General features: G+C 33.5%; 2 protein-coding genes across 2 annotated transcripts; one reads left to right on the forward strand and one right to left on the reverse strand.

Annotated features, from left to right (window-relative positions):
• The first annotated feature begins 946 nt into the window (after window positions 1–946).
• Window positions 947–10541, forward strand: LOC124352688 (two pore potassium channel protein sup-9). The gene is made up of 6 exons (XM_046802282.1): window positions 947–1055; window positions 3274–3400; window positions 4392–4547; window positions 5976–6319; window positions 7351–7469; window positions 9527–10541. Exons 2-6 carry the CDS (start codon window positions 3274–3276, stop codon window positions 9780–9782), a joined length of 1002 nt encoding a protein of 333 aa, XP_046658238.1. The 5' UTR covers window positions 947–1055; the 3' UTR covers window positions 9783–10541.
• Window positions 10542–14492: 3951 nt separating this feature from the next.
• Window positions 14493–25846, reverse strand: LOC124352689 (HSPB1-associated protein 1). The gene is made up of 7 exons (XM_046802283.1): window positions 25549–25846; window positions 21610–21756; window positions 21390–21526; window positions 20424–20545; window positions 17747–17868; window positions 16073–16183; window positions 14493–14887 (listed from the first exon to the last, which is right to left on the reverse strand). Exons 1-7 carry the CDS (start codon window positions 25750–25752, stop codon window positions 14564–14566), a joined length of 1167 nt encoding a protein of 388 aa, XP_046658239.1. The 5' UTR covers window positions 25753–25846; the 3' UTR covers window positions 14493–14563.
• Window positions 25847–26523: the final 677 nt, after the last annotated feature.

Consider the following 26523-nt stretch of genomic DNA (forward strand, 5'->3'; position numbering starts at 1 on the left):
TACTATTGAAGTCTAAGAATAAAACTGTTTTCTGAACTACTACTCTACATTGCTTGTATTTTGGCCAAAGCATGAACTCGCTGTGGGTAGTGGGTTTTAAGTGGATTAAATATAAGCTCATTGACACGAACCCAAATTATAACTAACAGCAAAGGGAAATATTTAAAGGTTTACATAATATTACTTATGTTATTATTCTCATTCGAAAATAACATTTATTACTCGCACGGTTTATATAACCAATGAAATGTAACCTATTCTCATACCACATTACTAATATTGTTAAATAAATAATTTCAAAAACATAAATTTAAATCACTCTTTCAATCAAGGCGCTTGCTAAAGCGTTGTGTTGTTGGTATAAATTCTATTAATAATTTTATTGTTTTAGCTATGAAAAATACTTTCAAAATGTTTAGTTAAAACCTAAAGCTAATTCGTATAGTTCAGTAAGGTAGTTTACTAAAAAAAACTTATTTATATGTATGAATATTCATTTGTTCATCAAAATACGTAACCTTAAAATACAACTTCAATTTTAGAAGTTGATATTGTTTGAAACTGTTTAGAAGTTAGATATTAGTAGGTAGTTTTATGTTAATATGGATATAAATCAAACTATGAACCATATTTTAGTATCCAATATTATTTTATCTGAAGATTTATTTAATCAGTCAAAATCTTAAAGGAATTTGGTTATATGTGTTTCATCCCCCTTGCTTTAGAATAGATTCCTTTGGATATGACTATACATTATTCAACACTATTTCAATGTCGAGTACATCCATACGCTTGTCACAATAGTTAGACATGAATTATTATATTTATGTCATCACAGTATATACATGTTATCAATTTAAAAAGATAGAGCGCAAAAATAAGTGTACAATTTAAGGACGAATTGTGTGAGCGCCACAGTCGCGTTCTCCTGAAACTCGCGCATGCAATCAATATTGTAGCCTACGATCCGCGCCGCTGCCGCAGTATTATGTGCAAGACGGATTGTTAGACCGGCCAAAGTGGGTTCTACAGAGAATGGCAGTTCGTTTATAAACGTAAGTACTGCATCTAAACACTAGGCCTCGTGCCAGGGCATTGCGTCTGTACACTTCACATGAGTTAGCATCGGTTTGTTGGTCTTGGACCGAAAATAGGCTCCAGAGCAATACTTGAGACCGTATTAATAAACAGACATCGGCGGAAATCTGACTTCCTTCCTCAGATCGTAAACAAAGTATATTCGAGTCAGTGGGTCAACTCCGTCCAATTTCTAATGAGGATGGTCGGGTTTCATAACTGAAATCAAATAGTACAGTTAGCATAATCTCAGGTACTGTTTTGATATGCCTATAATTTCACCAAAATATTTTTTGCAGACGTAGATATTTCGTAGATGGTTTCAATTTTTAATACAATATTTTAGTTGAAATAAATGCAATATTTATAAAATATTCGTAAATTCAACTAAAAAAATTCGCAGCTTGTAATTTTTAATGTTATGGAAATATTTCTTACTAGTCTGACTATATGAAATTATTAACGTTAAATGGTACCATCTTTTATAAAAATAAATTAATTTAAAACGCATACATTTTTAAGTACTCTATTTTTGTATAGGCGTTACTATTGACAGCAGTCATTTGACATTTCTAATTTCTTAACTCGTACATCACAAAGTGAAAGTGACACAGTTTACCAATGCAAGTAGGGTGTTGGAAACACATGTTAGTGTTGATAGGTTATAAGCGACACAGGATGACAAAGATATAGATGAAATAAGGTGTCACTGCAGATAGAATCTAGGGGTCACATATTGTTAGTGATAATATACTCATAGTTTATACACGAGGTATTAGGGTTGATGGACAGTAGGTGACACAAGATGACACGGACGATAGGGTATAGATGAAACATGGTGTCACTGCAGATATGATCTAGGAGTCACATATTGTTAGTGATAATATACTCGTAGTTTACACACGAGGTATTAGGGTTGATAGACTGTATGTGACAATGACTATAGGATATACATGAAACAATATGTCACTGCAGATAGGATCTAGAAGTCACAAAGTGTTAGTGATAATATACTTGTAGTTTATACACGAGGTATTAGGATTGATAGGATGTAGTTAATAAAATTTGTTATTGCAGATAAGATGCAGGTATTACAATACATTAGTGCATCTAGGAGTAGAGATAATAGGGGTACGTGACAAAGGTTTAAATGACACAATTCGCTAGGTGCAGGTGACAATAGGTGTAGAGATGCGACAAAGTATCACTAAAGATCACAATTCGCTAGGTGCAGGTGACAATAGGTGTAGAGATGCGACAAAGTATCACTAAAGATCACAATTCGCTAGGTGCAGGTGACAATAGGTGTAGAGATGCGACAAAGTATTACTGATGATAGGGTGTAGGTGTAGGTAACATTATGTATTAGGTCAAATAAAGTGTAGTTAACAGAAGTTTTTAAAGGAAATTCCATGTAGGTGATACAAGATATTCCTTTTTTCTATAGCGTGCGTGTTGCTGACAATTTAATAAATGACTCAAGGTTTAGGTTACGTATCGAGACTGAGTCCTTGTTATATCATTATAAAGTATTAAGCCGTTTTTATATTTTAACACTCCGCATACAGTTTATTATATTTATATAGTGGCCAGCTACTGAATGGGAACATTTTCAAAAATTTTCTTATATAAATATATAAATTTTTAATAAATTTATTTACATTAATGTGTTGTAATACAAGATTGAAAATGACACATTTTTGTGCTCCAAAATATTTCTTTTTCATGAAAATCTGTAAACTAACGTAGTTGTTAAATACGCAGAAATTCTTCTTCACAAAAACTTATTATTATCAACAGAATACTGAGCATTAAGACCAGAGTTCATTCCAGAGTGGTAGTTCACCGAAAAACTATGAATGATTAGAAAACGATTGAGGAAAAGATAAATAACTTTTGAATATGGCATGCGTGTATAGTTATCGGCATTTTAATTTAGAGTCCTTTAACTAATTAGTATAAATAAAGTATTAAGAAATAGGCTTTTAAAAGTTCTCATTATTTTGATAAAAGTATCCCTTTCACACTTTTTAGCATACAGTATAATGTAATCTGATATTATCCCTAGGCCTGGAATGAACTGAAGTTTGATTCATTTCAATCAAGATAAAACAATGGATCATTATGAAACCGTACAAAAATCTTTGATTCGGTGTAAGTAACAATATTTAAGAACTACAAGTGTTTTGTTTCCAGATGAAGAGACAAAATGTGCGCACGCTGTCTCTCGTCGTCTGCACGTTCACCTACCTGTTGGTCGGGGCAGCAGTGTTCGACTCTCTGGAATCTGAGACGGAACGCAAGCGATGGGAGTTTCTCCAGGGTGAGTGAATGCAATGTGCAATTTGCATTTCAAAGTGTTAGAGAATAAATTATCAAAAGTCCCCATTAACCAAACCGTATATTATCCGGAGTTCCCATTAACCAAACCGTATATTATCCGAAGTCCCGTTTACCTGGATAGAGTATGCGATGCCAACTTATAAACTCCATACTACAAAGCAGATAATTATAATGTTGCCAATGTAAAATAAATAGTTATTTTGTTAACTTGTTGGCTAAGCGTCAGAAAAGCTCGTCACTCGGGAGGGCTGAAAATCTCTCTTCTGTCTGTGTCTGCAAGATATATTTAGAACTAATTGAGACATAGACTTGAAAATGTGTTCAGCGCTTCATTTCTACGTAGATAACATCAAGTAAGATGATGGAAGATGGTCCCTCTATTGATATTGGGTGAGTGTTAGGGAAGTTTAACTAGGACTTATCTCAAGAAAGTATTTGCTTGTAGGCTTGAAATTTTGTATAAGACTTTACCTCCACGTAGATAGAATTCAATGATGGTGCATACCTCTATGGGATTTTGGGGAGCATTAGTGAAACCTATTAATCAGGGAAATATTTAAGCATCGAACTGCGTTATTGGCCAAATGAACTTAATGTTCGATGATGTTACGTCCCTTCAGTAGATGGACAGGATGCGGTTAAAGATACATCCATTGCCTTGAAACAGCGTGAGGCAAACAGAGGCCCAACAACCTTCCTGGAAGAATGAAATGCAACCTGTAGTATTTCTTGTGTAGATGGAGGCAGCTTTTTGGACAATGGAATGAACTATATCCCGGCAGAACGTGGTTCAGATAACGCCCATAGCCTCAAAACCTGTAGAAGCCTGTATAGACACGTGGTCTGATGTACTCCTACCTTATCTACAATAATAAATATCAACAAATGTATACAGACACGGTTATATTAAAAGAGGCAATCTGAGTCACTGACTTTGAAAGATTTATTGAATGATGTACTCTGTTTTGTAGATCTGAGAGATAAACTGCTGGGCAAGTACAACATCTCGCAAGAGGACTACAAGATGATCGAGATCGTGATAATAGAGAACAAGCCACACAAAGCGGGGCCGCAGTGGAAGTTCGCAGGAGCTTTCTACTTTGCCACGGTTGTCCTCGCTATGATAGGTCAGTCAAAGTTGTGTTGAGTGACGGATTTACATATTTTGAGGCCTTAGGCCAAAATTTTTATTACGATTCCCTCCCTCTTCATAACCAATAAAAGATGGTCAACAAGGAGTTCGAGAACAATTGTAAAGACAATATTGTTAAGCCATCTAGGACATGACCTATATTGTAATAAGTTTCAAACTTTAAACCAGCGTAATTTTTTGAAGAGTGAACCTTTTGAGCTCAGATTTATGGCATTGTACTCTACTAATAAAGACCTTTAATTTGATATTCTACACGAGCTATGCTCTTATTTGGGATTTCCTTCCGACTCCTCCAGGGCTATCCCCCTGACATGACAAAAAAAATTGTAGTTACTTCAAACAGTAGATTCATGGGTGGAGTAATGATGTTACTAAATTTTATTGTTTTGCCTGTTGGCGTTCGGGAATTATCAAGCCCAGGCAGGACTTTTTACACCCTGTATATACATGTGGCATCTTGTGCGGCCCCTATCAGCCCGTGTAATGGTAAATCCTGAACTAGTTTTATTCATTTTCCATAAATACGTTTACTTCTTTAGTAAAAAACTATAATAGTATTTAAATAACCAGTACAAAATAAATATGTCGACCTCTAGACATTTCTTTTGGCATTGTTGTCCCTTCACAACAGCAAACATAAATTGATTTGTCAGGGAAACCACCTTTGAGAACAATTTAATTCAAACTAAAATAAAATTTTCAATTAGTTATTTAAGAAATCGCGATCTGGATTCAAATTGCATCGAAAAGTTTCGAACACAATTCAAATCTTAATTAACAGGAAACTCTTAATGGTAGTCTTAATACCGGTTATGTAAGCGTAAGAATTAAGATTTTAAAATCCAAAATTTGTGTATATTGAAAAAGAATATAGGTTTCGTTAAGTAAAAATTTATTTAAACCCACAAAGCTAAATATTTCTTTACTGGATATATCATCCGATGTTGCAATGATTGATTAGAGGCCTACAGCTTTGCGGCATTTACCATTGAATACATAAATGTAGAGAGAGATATTTAGCATAATAAAATATTACTTTTAATCAGTTTCCAACGTTTTATCGTGAAAATATGCTGATTTGACAAAAATCTCGTAATTTACTACTTCCCATACAACACATAGCTCGACGGACCTTCATAGACGGTTGACTCCACATCGTCCTTGCAGCTCTGTTGGTCATGTTCCGCCTAGTAGAATTCCTATCAAAGGTCTACGTTGGAGACTCCTGGTGGCTATTTTAGTAAATTATTTAAAGATGTGACCCAAATGCTTATCAGGAACTTTGCGCTTTGACAGGTCTCAATTTCACAGAGTCAAATAATTGTGTACGATGAACAGTGAGCTAAGTGGATCATTCCATTCCATGTTGGGTATTTTGTTGAGTGCTATCTTACTGATACAGGATATGGCCACTCGACACCTGTCACAATCGGAGGAAAGGCGTTTTGCATGGCCTACGCTATGGTGGGAATCCCCCTGGGCCTGGTGATGTTCCAGAGTATCGGAGAGCGTCTCAACAAGTTCGCCTCGGTGGTGATCCGTCGGGCCAAGATGTATCTGCGGTGCTCCCAGACTGAAGCCACGGAGATCAATCTGATGATGGCTACAGGAATGTTGTCCTCTGTGATCATCACCACGGGGGCCGCCGTATTCTCACGCTATGAGGGCTGGAGCTACTTCGACAGTTTCTATTATTGCTTCGTCACTCTCACCACCATCGGATTCGGAGACTACGTCGCCCTCCAGGTGATTGCAGACTACATTTAAAGTTAGGAACAAAAATACCTATTACTTGCAGATATATTTAATTAAAACTTAACTTAAGCTTTTGACAATTTTTCAGAATACTCATGTGTTTACAACTACAAATTAAGAACTGGAACACCCCCCAGGTTTCTACTTAGATCCTATATTGAAAAAATTGTAGTGCAATTGTAAATTTACAAATCTTTGAAATTGATTGGAACTATAATCGACTATTCCTTGCAAATGTTTCATATCATACACTGTTACAATCGTCCCCAAAAGCTGCAAATATTTGGGAGTATTCCTTTAGTCTTGACACTATAAGATTAAGTAAAAGCCAGACTTTGGGTTAGTGTGAAAGTTTTTGCGTTCACTCCACAATGGACAACATTCCGCCCTAGAGAGTGACTCCCATTGCGATTTCGATATAGAGGTAGTAAGTACAAGTGGATTTTCACACCAAATTTCACCCTCTGCGTTTTCAACTAATTTGAAACGTAATGTACATACAGACGGTCGCACACAAACGCAGGTCTCTGGTTTAGTCATCAACTGGTGTGGGACACTCCACTAAATGTTTAGCCTATTAAACTTCAACGTGGGGAATTTTAATACATTTTACAGAGCACAACCCCAAATTTTACAATCAATTAAATGCAAACACTGGTATGGGTATATATATCCAACTAGATAGTCTTGAGCTACATTTGATATTTTAAGATGCAAAATTAATATAAAATCCATACATGAGATCCATGCTCTGTCCATCCCATTTTCTTCAGTAATTTTCTTCCATTTGTTTATCATCCAATTCAAACCTTCTTTATTCAATCACTCTGAGAGCTAGAGAAAGAGAGACAACATTTTATGTAGTTGTGTTCATTTCACAATGGCTTGTTTTACTAATGTTTCATTAATTACAGTAAATCTATTAAATTATGCTTTATCCAATTATTCAATATAAGTGCTTAGTGCTCAATTTTACGGAAAGAATCTCTTCTAATATCAGTTCTCTTCAAAACTTGTTTTAGAATGATCAAGCTCTCATCAACAAGCCAGGATATGTGGCTTTGAGTCTTGTTTTCATCCTGTTTGGACTCGCCATAGTTGCTGCAAGCATCAACCTGCTGGTCCTCAGGTTCATGACAATGTGAGTTACAATTTAATAGGCCTACTGTAATTATTACATTACACGGTACATTTGGATATAGAGTGTGTTAAGATTTCTTATTTTTGGAGTTATTAACTTTGACATGCTCTCATTGCCAAACGAATATATGTTTAACACTGAAGAAATTTTTAGAGTCTATTCATAAAATAAAAAATGTTAGTAATACTACAGATTAAAAACATTAAGCTTCTGTGAAATCGTTTGTCTTGCTAATTCAGTATTGTAAAAATTAGAAGTGTTTATTACTTTCCATGATGTTTAGCAGGTTTATAGAAGAAATGTTATAATTTTTATTTTTAAAACACAGTGTTATAAACTAAATATTTTATCTGTTTTACATTGATATCTAGACTACCTATTGCCCTGCACTCAGTTGCAAAACACATCTCTGCCAATATGAACTATCATGATTGTGCTCATCATTCATAAAAAAATCTAAGAAATATTTGTATGAGTGTTCTACAAGAAGAATATTTATTGGTACAGACCGTAAAATCCCACAGCAAGTGAATTTTTACACTGACCACTTGGAATATTACAGGAGTAAACAAAGATAATACTCTTACAAATATTTACATTCCAAAACACATAATTGAGTTTAGGATAAAGACTCAGAGACCATGTTGTCTGGTAACCCTGCTGAAGTAGAGATTCTAAGATTGGACACCATGGTGCAAAAGTAATCCAGAGGTCATGGAGATTCTAATTATATAAAGATTACAAGATCCTGTACTGATGAAATCTTGAGATTTAGGAGATCTTAGTGGAAAGACATCAGAAATATCCTGATGTATAAAATCTTCAGTTTAAGGAGAACTAGGTGCAGGAAACATTGTGAGGTAGAGAGACCTTTGTACTAGGGAAACCCCAAGATTAAAGAAATCCTGATGGAGGAGGGGAGATCAAGGTCATGTAGATCTTGCTGCATGCTTGATTCTGAGGTTGTGTGCAGATAATATGTAAAGGAATATCCTATTACATGAATGATACAATGATGCAGGGGAGATTCTTAAATCAGAGAGGTCATATCTAGTTTAAAAACTGAGCTCAGGGAAACATAAGTGCAAGATATATTTTTGGGATAAAATAGAAACTGGAAGGGGAGAAATCCTGAAGTCAGAGGAAAAACTAGTTTAAGAAAAATCCAAAAAATGAAGAAGAAATCTATAAGAGTTAGAGATATTTTGATGTCAGAAAAACTTGATTTACAAGAGATCTTGAGGTAAAGAAGAACCTTGTTCAGAAGAGATCCTTATAGCAAGAAGAGCGACATTAGGGAATATCTTGGTACAGGAAAAATTCCTAGGATAGGAAAAAATTGCTATAGGAGAGAATCTGTGGGGAGTGAATGAAATATCCCGAGGTCTTAGAGGACCTGGTGCAAGGGAATGAAACATTAAGGGATATCTTGGTTCTAGAAATATACCTAAACTAGAGAGACCATTGTGCAAGTAAAGGTCAAGAAAGAAACACTGCAGGTGCGATCCTTAGGTCAGTAAGACCTTGGTGAATATATATTGAGAATGTATAGCCCATAGAGAAATGTGAGCCTAAGCTCAGAGGCTTGATACAAGGAAGATGAAATCAGGCAGACTTTGGTACAGTATGACATTGGATCAATACCACTTTTTTCCAGGAGAGATCCTAAGGCCATGGAGACCTTGATCAGTTCATGGTTGATTCTGAGATTAGGTGTAGAGGATAACCCTCAGATTAGGGTTATCCTACAGATAGAGGATATCTTGAGATAAGAAATCTTTTGCTCTAGGTAACATATAAAAAAATCCCTTCTGGATTCTTTATCACACAAATGAAAATGAATGTTAGGTACACATCTTAAGGACTTAGTTGTAAAAATATCAAGGATATTTCACTGCTGGCTTGAAAGGGTGAAATAGATGTGAATAATTAACTATGATACTATAACGCTCTGATCAAATTATGATAGTTAGCTGTTGCATAATATACTTGAGGATTGTTACAATCCTTGGTCCAGGTTTTCACAAGCATTGTAAACAACCCTTTGCTCTGTGCAGGAATGCCGAGGATGTTCGGAGGGAAGACAATGAACTACAGTCAGCCTCCCATCATGTGTTGACACTGGACGGTGAGGTTCTAGCTCTTAACGGGAAGCTACTGGCAGGCCACGCTAACCCAGGAGTGGTAGACGATGACTATGACCAGCTGAGTGTGTGCTCCTGCAGTTGCTTCGGTCCATCCAAACATCCCCCTCACTTCGTTTCATTCGACCCTCCTCGCAATCCTTCTCTCTCTAAGCGGTCTTCTGTGTAGCTTCCAGTTTTAAATAATTCTGATTCTTCATTAAAGTGATTTAAACTATATTTTGTGTACACCATACACAAAGGTACTGAGTTTTAACTTTTAAATTTTTCATAACACTATCTATTAAGATGCTCAAGAAGCCATTCTGGTGTAGATCGATTCTATTAAAGTATGGTTCAATTAAAGTTCAGTGGTTTATGTTCCATCCTCAGTTAAGGAAGATGCAGACCAAAGTGATGGTATGGCTAAATTTACCAAAGGATGTTACACTGAACTGTACTTAGATCTCACTACACATGACAATTAAGAGTTAGCATTATATGTTTATCAATTCAGTCATCTCACAAATGAAATGCAGTAGTTTACCCCCAAGGGAGTGGCTATATTATGTTATCAGTTAACTGGGGTTGAAATAAGAGAAAACATTGCACATGTGACTAAATACTTTGACCTAGCTATAGAACTTCTTCCTTTATAAATAAGTTATTAATAAAAAGAACAATATAGTTAATTTTTATATAACAGGTTTTTACACAAGATTAATATTATGTAATAAATTGTTAAACTACTTCTCTATTTTACAGGGAACAATATGACAGTGGCCCATTGTATTGTTTGTATTAAGTTTCTGGTTGATATGTTTTTGACTCCTTATTTTGTTACTTAATTTTTTTATATGTGTATATCCACTTTTTGTATTTTAGTATGTTACACACTAATTGATTAATTATTAGAATAAAGTTAAAAGACTGATATTTTATATAAAAAATGTCCACTTTACACTAAAATGTATATGAAAAGAAAATAAACAAATTTTTGCATTTTATGTTTATTATATATCCTACCTTAATTAATTAGCTGTTTTATTTTACATGATGCAGTCTTTCACTTTAACACAGGAAATGTTTTATACTATAAAAGTTTGGGATATTTGTTTATGATTATGTGGCTTGTATGGATTGCTAACACAATTACATGATTTGTATTTTGTTATATTTCCTTAATTATATCTCTTCTAAATAGTGGTTGAAAAGAAAGTTCCAAAATAAAAAGATTACTTATCTAGTAATAAAAAATTTACAAACTATTCCAATTTTTTTGGGATTATCCAATTTATCCCTAAAGTACTTCATGTACCATCAATTGCAGTCACTGCTGACATCCACATTGACATCATTCTGAGTCTAATTTTAGCATTAAAGCTGTGAGTTCCTTGTTGTGGATACTTGCGGACCGTCAGTAAAGTATCTCAGTAAAGTATTGATACTCAACAATTCCTCCTTACCTATGAAAGCTACTGTTATCAGATTCCACATGCACTATCTGTGTACTCTCTTGCTTACACTGAGAATAGCTCTCATTTATACCTTTAATAAGTCTGCTGTCAGTCAATGTTCAGTGCGTGTGCTCCTCAAGCCTTTGTCAGATATGTTATCTCAAAAAAAGACAAGACATGAAGATCAGTTTCATCAAATTTTCGTCAAACTCTGGAAAATGTGTGTGGAGAAGACTCAAATGAACCACAAGCCTTTCAGGGAGAATCATGTCCCTGACTACCATGAATCTGTGGTTCAACTGTTTAATAAATGGCCACAATTGAGTTGAAAGTTATCTCCAACAATCTGGTCGGCCTTTATTAATGTAAACCCCAAAAACATCAAACATGTTTACGTAGAGATCATACTATCTGTTAACAATGTATGATTCGGAAGAAGATTTGGGTATACAAAAAACCACTGTTGCTGAAATTTTGTCCAAGGACTTGAGTTTGAAACAAGTGGTTGTGAAATTTGTCCTAAAAATTCTCACTAAAGATAAGCAGGAATAAGCAGTGTTTTAAAGCTGCACAAGACTTATACAAAACCATGACCATTAACCTCAAAAAAATTATTGCTGCAAATGTGACATGAGTTTACACCTACAGTCACAAAACAACAAACCAATCATCGGTCTGGAATCCAGCGCCCGAAAAAGGCTTGGCAAGTTTGAAGTGAAATCAAGGCAGTATTTTTTACTACAAAAGGTGTAATACACCACAAATACGCTCCAGAGGACTGGACTATCATGAAGGATTACTACCTTGAAGTTTTGAGACATCTCAAGGATACGCTGCGGCAAAAAAGTTTTGAATTGTGAGCCAGTGAAGATTGAATGCTTCACCACAATTCCTGGAAGCCCTGAAACTTTGATTAACTGAATTCCAGATAATCAAATCCATAGTATAACATTAAATATACAGTAAAATAAGTAAAGTGAAAATATTGTTTTATTGTTGTAGCATATGGTACGTTTTACTACGGGGAACATGTTAAAGTGGACTATCATAGTCACTTTTTATACAAGACTGTACATACTGGTCACCATATACAGAAACACACTAGCAATCAGTTAAGTAGGCATATTACGTTTTTGTTTTTCTGTTACTTTGTCGTATACATACATTGTATTTGTAATTTTTAAATTTTATTTGATGATGTTATGAAGACTGAATAATCTTGTAAAGAACCTTATGATGGTCACACTGCATTTATGCTTTGCGTAACCTAGCACAATTCTGCTCCCTTGAACTCTTAAGAACAGCCTATTTTGGCTTGGTCCATACTCACTTGGAGTACGGAATCAGACTTTGGGGTAGCTGCTCTAAATACAAGCTGGAAAGGGTATTTAGACTTCAGAAAAGAGCTGTCAGAACCATCTTGAAATTGAAAACAAGAGAGTCGTGTAGAGAAGCATTTAGGGAGTTTAGATTATTGACTTTACCCTCCCTCTATATCTTGGAGGTCGCTCTGTACTGCAGGTCAAGGTGCACTTTGACTCAAGGCAGGGATGTTCACTCATATGATACTAGAGGTAGGGACAACTACAGAATTCAACAACACAGAAGTACAGCCTTTGAACGGCTGCCATCTCAAGTTGGTGTCAAAGTAATCAATTGCCTTCCTGAATGCATCAAAAATCAAAACCTAAATCTTTTCAAGACTTGTTTAAAGCATCTTTTGGTGTCTAGTGCCTTTTACACGATTGAGGAGTTTTTTCAATACCGCTGGGACAATTAGTAACCCCCCTACCCGATATTCTGGTGTTGAGAGTGTGATTGTTTGCATGATTGTTGAGAGGTGTATGTATGTTTGAGTGAGCTTCAATGTGTATGAATGGCTAGGAAGAATATGACACTTGCAACAAAATTGTAAAAAATACAATAAAGAATTTATTATTATTATTACTGCATACTCATTGTCAAAGCTAAAGACAGGGTAAAAAAGACTGTAGTTTGTAAAAAGATATATTGTCTTAATGCATTTGATACCTTGTTAAGATACAAACAAACCTAACTGCCAAGTTTGCTGCTTCAATACACCAACTGCTTGCTCTGTGATACTTGAAAAACCTCGAAATATTTGACTTCTTTCATATTTGGTCTGATCACTGCTAAAGGCTGCACCTACTAAAGACATTATTCTTACCATAAAAAATAAAAACATTGGATAAAATTTGAACCCAACTGCCTTTCAATGTTTCATACATTTCAAGCAATAGTAATTCCAAAATTAGCTATTTTCCTAAAACTTTGGGAACTACGTGTTTATAAACCTTCTGATGAGAAAATATTAATATAACACTATAGACTGTTATTATCTGATAATACTCATCCTGACCAGAAAATATTACATCACATTGTAGTAAAGCTACTTAGCTTTATCTAGTTATTAGTTTGTTAACTAACCACAGAAACAAATAGACAGGCCCAGTAGGATCTCATTGATTTACAAAAACAATCAGATTCTTTTACAATTGGACCTTGACTGTCCAGAACACCCTGGATATGATCTGTCATCATATATTTCTGGAGTTTAGTGTTTGGTATTGTTTTTCTCGAGGTTGTATATTGTCAGAGGTTTATCTAACATTGTATAATGTTGTTTTGATACTCTGAAAACTGTTGAAATCAACTTCGGATGTAAATAAATAGTTAATCTGCATGCTAGAGGTCTTAATTTTGGTCAGTGCCAGTGATTTATTTCAGCTGATGTTTATTTACTTTTGTGACCGTAATATCATTATATCTCTGCTATAAGTTATTTATTTATTTAGAATTCGTGATTCGTAAGTGTTTCGTTCATGTTTTTATTATAAAATGGTGCAAGAAAATCTTTGTTCTAGCGAAGTCGTCAGAGAATTTCAAGCAAAGTAATCAATAAGCTGTAAATTTTCACATTGCAAATACAATTTTTTAAGTAAGTTTTTGGCCTAATGCTTTCAACATTGTGATTTATCTATACTATTTATTACTTTATATCAATTCATTAAAACAGAATTCCTAAAGTGAAAATATATTAAGTTTACTAGGTAAGAAATATTATATTACAAAACTTTTCAAATTTCTTTACTTCTTTAAAACTTAAATTTTTTATGTTATACTTATTTGGGATTTTCTAATTTTTTACAGACTGGTTTAGAGAGAAATTTCACATTTTGACACCAAATGTGTATGTTACCTTTAATGTAACTAGATTTATGAACTTTTTAGTAGAGCATTGCAAAGATACCTCTGGTACTTGAGGTCATGGACACTTTTTCATTTGACGTGAACAAACTTTGCAACAAGGAATATTATTGCATGGCTCTATAAGGTGTTAAAGTTATCTAGAAATAATACTACATTATTACTAGTTTCAAACTGGCATCACTGAATATGTGTATCAATAATAAGAGCAGACATATTATGAAAGAATTTATTATGTTATAGCAAAATTATGATTTTACAAAAATACTATTGTTATCAAATCATATCACTTCTTGCTTATTGATAATAATGTCTCAGCAACTTTGGCAATGATATCTGGATGACAGAAAGCATCGATTACATGTTCCACTGATAAAGGAGGGGACTCGGAGGGGGATGAGTTGGCGGTACAATCACTGATACAACCGCATTTGGACAACAATAACCGCTGGAGATCTACTGCTGACATGGTTGAGACGGTTGACACATAACCAGGGTAACTTGTGGTGGGAACAGAATTGTCTTCTCTGGTTGACACTTTGTGAGCAACCACTTGATCCACACACCATGATAATTGTTGCAGATCTATTGGCTGATCTAGTAAGTCTGCCTGAGAGGATATGATAAAATTAACATTTTAGAACTAACTCACAAACTAATTAACACTATATTAAACAATATATTATGCTAATCAGTTTAGTGTGTTCCAAATGTTATGCACACTGAATGGATCTTGGAAACTATAAGAGATACAGCAAAGATTAAATGGACAAAGTTGTATGTAGTAACAAGACCAAAAAATCAATCTGGTTAAGTTGATAATTGGTTGTGTCATTCACTCGCTGCACTCAAAAAAATGGGTTTTAGTTAAAATTTGCTCTGTCATAGCTTTCTTACTAGTATCTATAATAGAATATTTTTATGTCAAATCTGCATGAATTTTTTTCTAGTTTTTAAATACTATAGTGAAAAATTTTTCAATACCAGAAATTTTAGTGAAACACAGAAATTATACTACAGGGTCAGTCTAAAACTAACTGTTAATGACATTTTTGTGATTGATTAGCAAAATATCATGTTAATTTTCAAATTGCATAATATTTTATGATCTTTAAAAAATACAAATTATTATCTGTATTACTGAGAGGCACTCTGAGGTTTAATTATTTAGAGTTGCTATTACTGTATACATGATTTATATGATTTCTTTGAAAAGGTACTTGTCGAAAACACTACCAAATACTTTTTATTCTGGCCACTACGAAGCTTAATAGATATTATATATTTAGTCAAGATATTATATTAAAACTATCCAGTTTTCTTAAATTCTGTCTTGATTTTATGCACAACAGAGGTTATGTTAATATGTTTAGATCTGATTAGGAATGATTATTAACTTGAGAGGTTAAGTCTTTAAAATTGGTAGTTACTGCTTAAAATTATGGTGAGTACTCCTGTGATGACAGTGTATAGGCTTGCCTAGACTGAATTTATCAATTACATGTCTGTGGAACTTGGAACCTCCAACTAGATAATTTAATAACTTTCCGCATTTGATACTGCAAAATGTTCTATCTTTAAACATTAAAGTCCTTCAAAATAGATTTAATAAAACAGAATACATTATTTCTGAAAGATTGCTCATTAGTAATTTTAAACACATCTTTTAAAGTGAAAAGTTTGATTGTTAATAAGTTGTACAAGAAAATATAAAACATTTATCTACATCTTCTGAATTTTCCTTCAAGCGAGAAAACCCAACAGAGACAACTTAAAGTAAAAAGACCAACTTTACCTCATTAGGGTTCAACAAAGGTGTTTCTGGCTTCATGCAGAAAGTTCTGAGTGTTGAAGACACAAAGAATCGTACTAGAGCCTCTTGTAGACGACTTGTATGATCAGTTTCCTGTAAAATATCAATCTACTTCACCATTTCACCAGCTAATGAATTACAATACTTATTTACATGCCGGTTATATACTCGATTGTGAACATGTGCATATAACAGACTCTGCGAGTGTGTACATTAGCCTGTACTATCCTATGCCAACTAAATAGTTACGAATTTGTAATATATCTTGCTCAACTAACCCCAGTTATACCTAAGTACATCTCACCATCCAGATGGAGGTACCCCACTATATGCTTGTTTTTAGTCCATGCTTGGATTACAAGGCTGGTACAGTGAGGCGGTACAGGGTGTGAATTCATTGAATGGTTTCTCACAACAATCATTTCTGATCTCAGGGAGTCTTGGTGTAGTTTGTCATCTTTGTAAGGGTACCTAATGAAAACATTTTTTAATCCAAGAAATTTTGATGATGGTACAATAGACTTAATGGGATCTTGAGATTTCTCACAACGACTATCATGAGCCTAATGCTCATTTGGGGACCTCTTGAAATCCTAGTACGTGTGTATACTGGCATACTTTTTAAATATTTTGTATAACATGAGGAGAAGACGGTTTGCACTGTTTATGATAATTTTTTAGAGGAAAAAAGTTTGTTGTAGTGCCATCAGTACATGTATTGTTCATAATTTTTATCTGTTTCTAAGTAATAAACCGATACAATGAACTACCAAAGGACCCAACAAAACATGACGAAATTAAAATGTTCTATCTTTATGAAACCAATCAATCTAACAATATAAGTTCATCATATATATATTGGTAACTAACTGAAAAATCTTACATGATCTACTTTTGCAGTATAATCAGTTTTTTTACAAATTTGTGTAGTCTACACTACTGACTTTTTCTTGCTACCACCATGGTTACAAAACCAAAGTAAAAATGTTACAATTTTATTTTTACAATTAATTTTTGCCTTTTGACCCCAAAATCAACAGTGTACTTCCTTAGAACAAGAGAAACCAAGGAAGTATCACGTTTCAAATCTCTAGTACCTATCATCTATCAAGACTTATTGCACAGATAGATGACTCAATTTTAAGAAGAACCTATTGGGTCATTACATTAACATACATACACTACGGTTACATGGTAGTATAAATTTACACTAAGATATAATATTTTCTAATGGAAAAACAAAAATTTGTCTCCTAGTTGAAATGATTTAGTTATGCACTTGATAACAACATCCTGGTTTAACTCAATTCGAATCAGTTAAATTTTTGAATTGGTATGGTTTCCACAGGATATTCTTCACTTTTGGTATGATTTTCTTTATAATGAAGGTAACATTTTTTCTCTCTTTCAGACCTATACATTAATGTTGAAAACAAATCATTTTACAAGTGGATACAGTGCTGATAAAAATATGGGAATCAACAATTCTACTTGCAGAGTTCTAGTCACATTTGATAAAATAGAAATGTTCATAATTTAGAAAAAAATCCAAAATTAAAACAATTTAACAGTGTTTATGGGAAGATATTAAGATGTACTTAAAACTTTCACTAACTGTGAGCTGTAGAATAATTAAATTTAATTATGGCTACTCACCAAAGGTACCCACATATTGATGCTGATGGCGGTGGTGAGGTTCTCCACGTAGTGCCACCAGTGGCTGGGTACCACCAGCACATCTCCCGGAGACAATTCAACCACGTGTGCTTCTCCTACACCTGTGGAAAAAACATACAAATATGAAACACAAAGCCATGTGGCATGTTTGAAAAATATATGTTGATTTGTTTTGCTGCTCAAGGACTGTGTAACTCATCACTTCCTTGTCTTGTTGGCTTTGAACAGATCCCATTTCAGCATTAGCGAATTCAATTTACTGTTTGCACAGATTAATTACAAAGTTATCAAGTGTGATCAGTCATCTAATTTACAAGTACAATATATATGAAACCAACATATTCATGTCAATGCAGACATTATTGTTATAATCTAATGGAAAGTTCAGAAAGTGTGTTGAGCAATTCACAACAGAAGATAGGAGATACTGAGTCATAAATTGTCTTTCTGTATGACGATATAAGCCCATATTCCCAACACAATCCACTGTTAAATCAGACAATATGGTTGGAATATTTTATTTACAACCCAAACCCAGCTCTTTCTGACTCTTCTATTCTTCCACACAAAATAATGATTACGATGTTAATAATATGAGAATCACAACAATGTTCCAAATCTACTTCACCAATCAATAAATATCTTCAATAGCATCAGGCTTTTTGAAGAAAAGTTTATAAAAGGCTCTTTAATATTATTAATGGTGGAAAACGTATATGCTAATATGCAAAAAGGACTGAGTGGGCGATTTATTGCCTGATTTTTTAGTGTTTTGTATTCCTCCATATGTTGATAGATATATTTTTTGTAATTAAAATTTATAAATATTATGTAAAGTATGATATTACAACAAGAATTACTCAATTCTTGAGATCTGCAACTCTTTTCATTTGATTCTGATACAAAATGGTAAATAAAATCAACAGGAGTGCTTAAAATACAATTTCACAATATTATGACTAGTGAAGTGTTGAAGCAGAATCCACTAAATCGTCAAACAATTCTAGTCTGACAACAACTGATCGGCAGAATTCAAATTACCAATCACTAAAACTTGTTGTTGTTATAAAAACCTTAATGAATAAATAATTACTGTTTCTTTCGCAGTTTGTATTTTATATATTTGTGATTTTCACATCACCGTGAGTCTGCTGCACCTATTTATGGTCAAAAGCTGCTGAATGGCACCAAGTAAATCACCAATTGCTGAAACATATAATTAGGTGTACTTTCTGAATGAAAATAATTAGGTAGATAACCACATTAACAAATTGCTGTAGTTTGATAAATAATATTTTGGCTACAGTTTGTATTTTCCATGTCCATATATGTTCTATGTCTGTTGTGTTGTCCACTTCTCAGCAGTAGTGTTTATTTGAACTGTTACAACTCCACACTAACACTGTCTGATAGCTACAACACTCTGAAGGTCAACTAAGGAACTATTACAAAAGAACATGGTTCGGTTTTACAAGGCTGTTAGAAAAAAATGTTACCTAGTTTTTCACAAGCGTTTTTGAAGTTTCAGTTCTCTTGTACCAGTTTGTACATCTCAGTTCTCAATGCTCACACTTTATATCTTACCGGAATTGGATTGAAACCAACATTGCCTCAATTTAACCTAATAGTACGACAATTTCTCGAAAGTAACCTCAACACACCTATGACCTCAGAATAAAGGAAGATCTTCAACTAAAGACATCACTTAGAAAGACACTTTCCTTCAGTTGTGCCACCAACAGAGAAGAAACAAGCTACTTTTAGACAGAGCAAAAACACATGTGCCAATTACTAAAGTTGTGTAAGACATTACACGTGCAGTGACTGCAGAATGACTGTGGACAGTAACCTGCTTTGCAAACTATCACGGTTTCATAAACTACTGAAACAGTAGCGTTGTAAATGGAGTAAATAATAATTTTCCTCTGTAATAAAGACACTTTCATCAATGGAATCAGTGTGATTAAAAAAGTTATGTATGTTTTTATTTTGCTCTTTAGTAAAGCCCCTCTCAAACTAATTCTCTTACAAGTAAACCTAGCAGCCTTACACATTTCTTATTAATATATATTTGTTGTTCCAAGCATAAATTGTAAGTTGTTTGTTTGTTACAGAACTAACAACTAATATTGATATTTAGAAATAAAAAAAATCTGGGAGAGGAGGGTTAGGGCACTTCTATAAACCGGCAATTGAGGGGTTGAAGGCTGTTATTTGCCTGAACATAAGAGAGTGCTGTCCACTAACCACTTTGACTGGACAAGACTACGATAAAGCTCGCTAAACCACCTCATGGGATCTTGACAGGAGGTGACCCTATCCCTATCCTCACCCCTCTTGTACTTCAGAAAAAAGTGCATAGGTCATTTTGGGACAAAGTGCAATGATAATTTTCTTTGCCTCTTTTCCTAAGTGAACAAAAAAATAAAGTGAAAATGGGGATACAATTTTTTAATAATCAGGTTATATTTTTATTTCTTAGTAACAAATAATATAGTAATAGGAATTGAATTTAGAAATGATATTACTAATAAATAGTAATATTGTTACAGAGCCAAAATAAGGGTAATTACAATATCAAGAACCCCTGGAGCTAAAAGGAAAACACATAACACTTAATTTAAATTGAATTACTAAATAATGCTGTTTTATATACTTTGCAGATCAGAAAGCCCGCAGGTAAAATTGATTTTGCTGTAAACACTGGACTCTTCATAAGGTACTCGGGTAGGCTTCAGTAGTGATGTTTTACAGGGAGGGAACATCACCCAAAGTTTCCTGCAACAAAAATTCAATTTCACCTAATGAGTATAATTTGTTTAAAAGAATGATATAAACCTACTACTAATTTTAATTATTACTATAACTTTCCAATTCAAAAGAGTCAAAAATAATTTTACTGGCTATGTTTTCAATTCATGATTATGGGATAATGATTACTCAAGTAAGCTTGAATAAAAAGGGCTTTGTATAAACTAGATAACTACAAGGAAAGCTTAAACACGTAAGTGCTATAAATGTTTACTTCAGATTATTAAAAAGTTCAATTAAAATAATTCTTAAGGTAATTTTGGAGATGATACTGCAATAGAACTGAGATATATCTATTCCGATTCTGATGTTTTTTCCTATACATTTTCCAAACTAAGCTTATATTTGCAACTCCTATTAGTGAGCTATATGAGACCTAATATTTAATTTATCAATACACTATTGTTTAACTCAATGTCATAATCCATCAATGTTTAGCATACCTAATCCATGACACAACATCTTTGATAACATTCCCGGGTACGTTTTACAAGATTACAGAATAATGTAATGTGTTTGCAATGGTATTATCATTGCTATCTAACAGTCACTGTCACAGACTGAAGGTTAAGCCCTTATCACAATGATAATACTTCATCATCTATAATAATACAAGATGTTGACTAAACCACATCAGGAGGTGTTTTAAGAACTTAACACTTCGTGCTACAAGATGATGAACTATTCTTGCCTCTCAAATGAATCAAACTTTTGATTAATTTTGTTTTAGTCTCTTACTCAATTTAAAAATACCTTTAAGGGATTGTTTTTATCCAGATTTATTGGGGTAGAATGTTAATACCACAATCACCTGCCATAAACTTGTGCGACAATGTTGTAACCATAGGAGTCCATGTGACAGGGAGTGTTGGCGCCTTCGGTCCCGATCCAGATTGTTGAATCATTTCCACTTTTATCAGGAAATCCAAAATCTGCCCAAGACACAGTCTACGGATAAACAGTGATAAAGTCACTTGAACTTTTCTCATCATTAAATAGTATTGAAATTAGTCTGATTACAAATCATATACCTCTAAAAGATTAGTTTTGGTTTTAAAATGTTGATTCATATGTTTATAGTCAAAGTACATCCAGGTGTCACTTGATGCGTTAGCATCGTCCAATAGTTCATTGAGTGTCCCTGACACAACTGGACAGTTGCTTTCCCACTGTGGCACCTAGAAACAAAAATATATATTTAATATAATTTATAAGTTTTAGAGATAATAGAATCATTCCTAAATTGGTAAACATGTTTTTTCAATGCTAGTTACATAATTAATTATCTTAGAACTCAAATATTTTATACTACAATTTTTCACAAGATGAGTGATCTATTGCTATGAGCTTGACATTTTCAGACATGAATTTATTTTAACACTAATCACTCTTTTACTGGGTTATTAAAGGTTTTTATTAAAAAAAAACATTCAAACTCCATTGAGTTATACATTATTTATTGACCTCCTTGAGAATATTTATTGAATACAATATTTCACTCTATTTGGCCTCTTCAAGTTCACAAAACTTGTAGGTGTCACTAATGAAATTGTAAATAAACACTATATATTGTAATATTGCTGTGGTGTGTTGCAGGTGTTTATTATCTATACTTTGTTAGCCAATTATAACAATAAAAAAAATAAAAAATAGAAAACAAATTATGCATTCCAACAGCCATGGTTCAAAATAATAAGAAAAACTAGACTTTAACAAAGACCAATAAATCATAAATAAAAAGAGAGAATGAACTGCATAACTCTGTTAGCTAGTGCGTTGTTGGCTACCCTGCAGAAATGTTCTCTTCCCTACACTGTTCGTAGCTGCAACAATTCAAGCCTGTGCTCATCCCAAGGTCACTCATGTGGTTTATTTGGTTAGTGATTGTTTTGATCAGAGGTGTGTTTACTTGACTTGGGTCAGCTTTAGCCATTATACATAATTCAATTCCTATTATTCAACCAATCTTAATCCAATTAATAAAAATTTATCATATGGATGAATAATGGAGAGTTACATATATAACATAAGTTTTTTTCTGTATATGCTCCATTCTGTTAGTGACATAATATTACATGGCATATAAAATATACATAGTACACTCAGAATTGATTGATCAGCAACAAAATCTGTCTATATGTTTGTTTTAACAATTTATATGTGTTCAACACAAATCAGACCTATTCATAATTTTGCATATTATATTGATTATGACAAGACTCCTGTCACATCCACATCTATAGAAGCAACCTCATGGCAGTGCACCTCAGAGCTTTGACATCATTAAAGCCCTCTTTTTATAAGTAAACTCCAGAAAAAAAGAGTTGCTTACTTTTATCAAGATGGTATGTTTAAGACAGCAAAATGTACAATACGAGATACAAGTTCTACTACTGACTCAGGTGGCAATCAGATTTACTAGTTGGATGTATACAGGTTGTAAAAAAAGTCCCGTACTGGCTTGGAAACTCCCGAACGATTAAAGATAAAGCAATAAAACTTGGTACATCATTACTGCACCTATAAATCTATTTTTTTACCTATAACTACCATTTTTGGTCATGTCACCTTGTTTTTCATGATGAATTCCATATTAACCATTAGAAGAAGAGAATAAAGGTAAAGTTTTACTATATGAGGTCTGTCCAGTAAATATGTGAACTGAGGCCATAAAAACTTGATTTTGCAAAATTTAGTCTACATTGACTTTGTCCCCATCAAAGTATTCTCCATTCGTTGCTATGCTCTTATTCTATCTTCTTTTCTACTATTTAAAGCACCCTTTATAGTCCTTGGCAGTGTTTATAGTTTTCTTGTCGTTTTTGCTTTATTATGTCCATATCTTCCCAGTGATGTCCCCTCATTATATGTTTACCTTTGGGGAATAGGAAAAAGTTGCAGACGGCAAAATATGGTGAATAAGATGGATGATGAAGGATGGCAATTGAATTTTTGCCAGAAAGTGGTGAACAATCAATGCTGAATGTGCATGTGCATTGTAATTGTGAAGGATCCATCCATTGTCTTGTGTCGAATTTGGTCGCACACGATGCATGCAGTATTCAAATGCTTGAGAACTGTGAGGTAGAATTCAGCATTTACTATTCGTCCTTCAGGAAGAAATTTATGATGAACAACACCTTCGACATAAAAAACCATGAGCATGACATTGATTTTCAATCGACTTTTACTTGATTTTTTTGGTTTGCGATTATCATTTTCTTTCCACTTCTTGCTTTGTGATTTTAGTTCAATTTCATTTAAGTAACCACGATTCGTGACCAGTGATTACCCTCTATTGAGAAATTCAGCTTTGCTTTCAGTGAATTTTTCCAGTCGGTAACACATTCAACTTTTTTTAACGTTTGATCTGGTGTCACCAGCTTGGGCACGATTGTGCACACTTTTTAAAATCCAAATGTTCAATTAAAATAGTGAGCCCTGATGATTTTCCTATATTCAGTTCATCAGCAATTATTCAGATAGTTTTTGGACGATCGGTAAGGACAAGAGACAACGCGCAGTCAATGTTGTCATCAACACAGGTGGTTGAAGGGTGCCCTGGCCTTGCATCATCCGTGGCATCTTGTTGGTCGTCTTTAAAATACTTAATCCTCTTGAAAACGGATGTTTCCTTCAGAGCATGATCACCGTAAACAGCTGTCAACATTTCAATAATTTCTTGATAATTTTTAGCATATTTCACTAAACACTTGATATCGATTTGCTACTCTGTGATTTTGTCAATTTTCATCTTCGACAAATAGTAAAATCGTACAACAGAAACTAACATAACTAGTACCATATGCACAGTTTGACGATCTGCCAAGAACTGATGGCTTACTGGGTCTCAGTCAACTAGCGCCTTCAATGGGTCGGATTATAGTCTGCATCATGGCCACTAGGTTGCAAAAGTTTATGTATTTATTGGACGGACCTCATATAGTTAAACAGCTTAAGAAATAGTAAAGCTTTTTCTGATATTGGCCTCGCTTAAGGATTTACTATATGGAAGTTGTCAGCCTGCATATCTTGTTACTTATTTTACAAATTAAAATTTTACTTCCTCATAAATTATTTTGTGTTACACTTACTTAAAAACAATTTGTTTTCCTCCATTCCAATGTAAAATAAATATTGTGTAGATTTCAACAATTATTTCAAAAGTGGGAAAATGTTCATAATAACAATGAAAAATATGTTTTACAAAAACAGAACATGATTTTATACAACAATAAAAATCTCATTAATAAAAAATGGTTGTGGTGAGGAAACTAAAATTTCCATTTTCCCCTACTAATACTTTGTAGTTTCATCCAACAAAATGTTCAAGACCAACTTATGTTTATCCTTTAAAATAATAACAGTGCCATTCATAAAACAATACAAAGATCTAAAGACGCTACTTGAATCTGCAATCAGCTAATGTTAATACATTTTTTAAATAAAGGACTTCTCAAGTTGATTAAAAATGTTAAAATTGTATGTAACAGAATTGGAAAACATTAAGATGTTAATATTAGCATAGATTTTTTTTTTCCCTGGGGCGGCCTACTGCCATGCACTTAAGCCTCAAGGGCTTTTTGCGCACCCCGGAAACACCATGAGGCCTACCAGTCTACAACTTCAGCAGTTCAACAAACCGCCGAAAACAACCTATCAATAACAGCAGATCTATAGTTCATTTAACATTATTTACTATACTGTTTTAAATGAGATGAAGGTTTGACTAGTTCTTTTGAATTATGATGATATTATTTAATTGATTATAATAACATTACAAATAATGATAATTTGATTTCATTGATTATGTTATTTAAAGACAAATCACATAGTATAGCTTGTAAAGCAAAGTTATTAACAAGAAAGACTTTATCTCGGAAATACAATGCATTGAGACTTAAGAAAGCAAAAATGGAAAATTCTAACACATTGTATGTATCTTTAGCAAATGCTAACTTACTTCTTACCTTTGTACATTTTTTTGTCCCTATTCTGAAATTCAGCTTAGGATTTCCCAATTTCTCAACCCAGTCCTCTAGAGACCAATGTAACAAGTCCCAAGATAGAGTATTTTTGAAGACTAAAGGTGTTTTCGTATTTTGAATGACTTGTTTAATTTCTTCAGATGATGGAGTAGTTTTGAACTTTTTATTGCATTCTATATCCTCCATTATATATACGATACCTGTAAAAATTGTAATGATTACTGACAATTTAAATAAATTTTGAAAGAATAAGTAGTAATGATATTCTTAAGCATATCCATGAAGGTATTATAAGCAAAATAAACCGGAAATGAAAGATGGTAAGTTATTAATTTAAAATTAATAACAAATTTAATGTTATTCAAAATATAATATTACCACTTAAAAAAGAACAGTTGATTTTGAATAATGAGTTTAGCTCCAGTTCACCTTCCTCTTAGTGCAGAGTCTGGAATCTGAGTCATAAAATTTACTCCTGGAATCTGAAGTCATCTTCCTCATGAAGAGATAAAAAAAAGCGAAGAAGCTCAAAACAAACTCTTTACGTCTTTATGACATCAGAGAAACATAGACTACAAAATATATTATAATCTAAGCGAAGACTTTTTCTCTTTATCTCATAAGGCGTACAATTCAGTGCAATACTTATGAACACTGCTTTTACTCTAACTAAAAAAGGCCGCTGGCCCGCATGTTCACAAGACTTGTCACCACTGGATATTTTTATTTGGGAATAAGTCAACAAAAAAGTGTTGAAAATATTGTAAGATGTGCGTGATGCAAAAACGTTGTTGAACACATTTTGTTGAATTACGTCCACATAATGTAGCTATGGTGGAAAGGGTTGATTTAATGGGAATATTGATCCACTTCAATTCCAATTACAAATAATTTTTATTCATTTCATTATATATATCAATATAAAAAAATGGCGTCATATGTAAAATACTAACCTAA

Source organism: Homalodisca vitripennis, chromosome 1 (assembly GCF_021130785.1).
Source record: "Homalodisca vitripennis isolate AUS2020 chromosome 1, UT_GWSS_2.1, whole genome shotgun sequence".
Lineage (NCBI taxonomy): Eukaryota > Metazoa > Arthropoda > Insecta > Hemiptera > Cicadellidae > Homalodisca > Homalodisca vitripennis.

Excerpts from the sequence above, each read along its gene's own strand:
- LOC124352688 (XM_046802282.1), top strand. The coding sequence starts at position 3,274 with ATGAAGAGACAAAATGTGCGCACGCTGTCTCTCGTCGTCTGCACGTTC. Across the intron at positions 4,548-5,975 it reads GGTTGTCCTCGCTATGATAG|GATATGGCCACTCGACACCT; the intron begins GTCAGTCAAAGT and ends TTACTGATACAG. Across the intron at positions 6,320-7,350 it reads GAGACTACGTCGCCCTCCAG|AATGATCAAGCTCTCATCAA; the intron begins GTGATTGCAGAC and ends AACTTGTTTTAG.
- LOC124352689 (XM_046802283.1), bottom strand. The coding sequence starts at position 25,752 with ATGGAGGATATAGAATGCAATAAAAAGTTCAAAACTACTCCATCATCT. Across the intron at positions 20,546-21,389 it reads GTCGCACAAGTTTATGGCAG|GAAACTTTGGGTGATGTTCC; the intron begins GTGATTGTGGTA and ends TTTTTGTTGCAG. Across the intron at positions 14,888-16,072 it reads CTTTGTTGAACCCTAATGAG|GCAGACTTACTAGATCAGCC; the intron begins GTAAAGTTGGTC and ends ATATCCTCTCAG.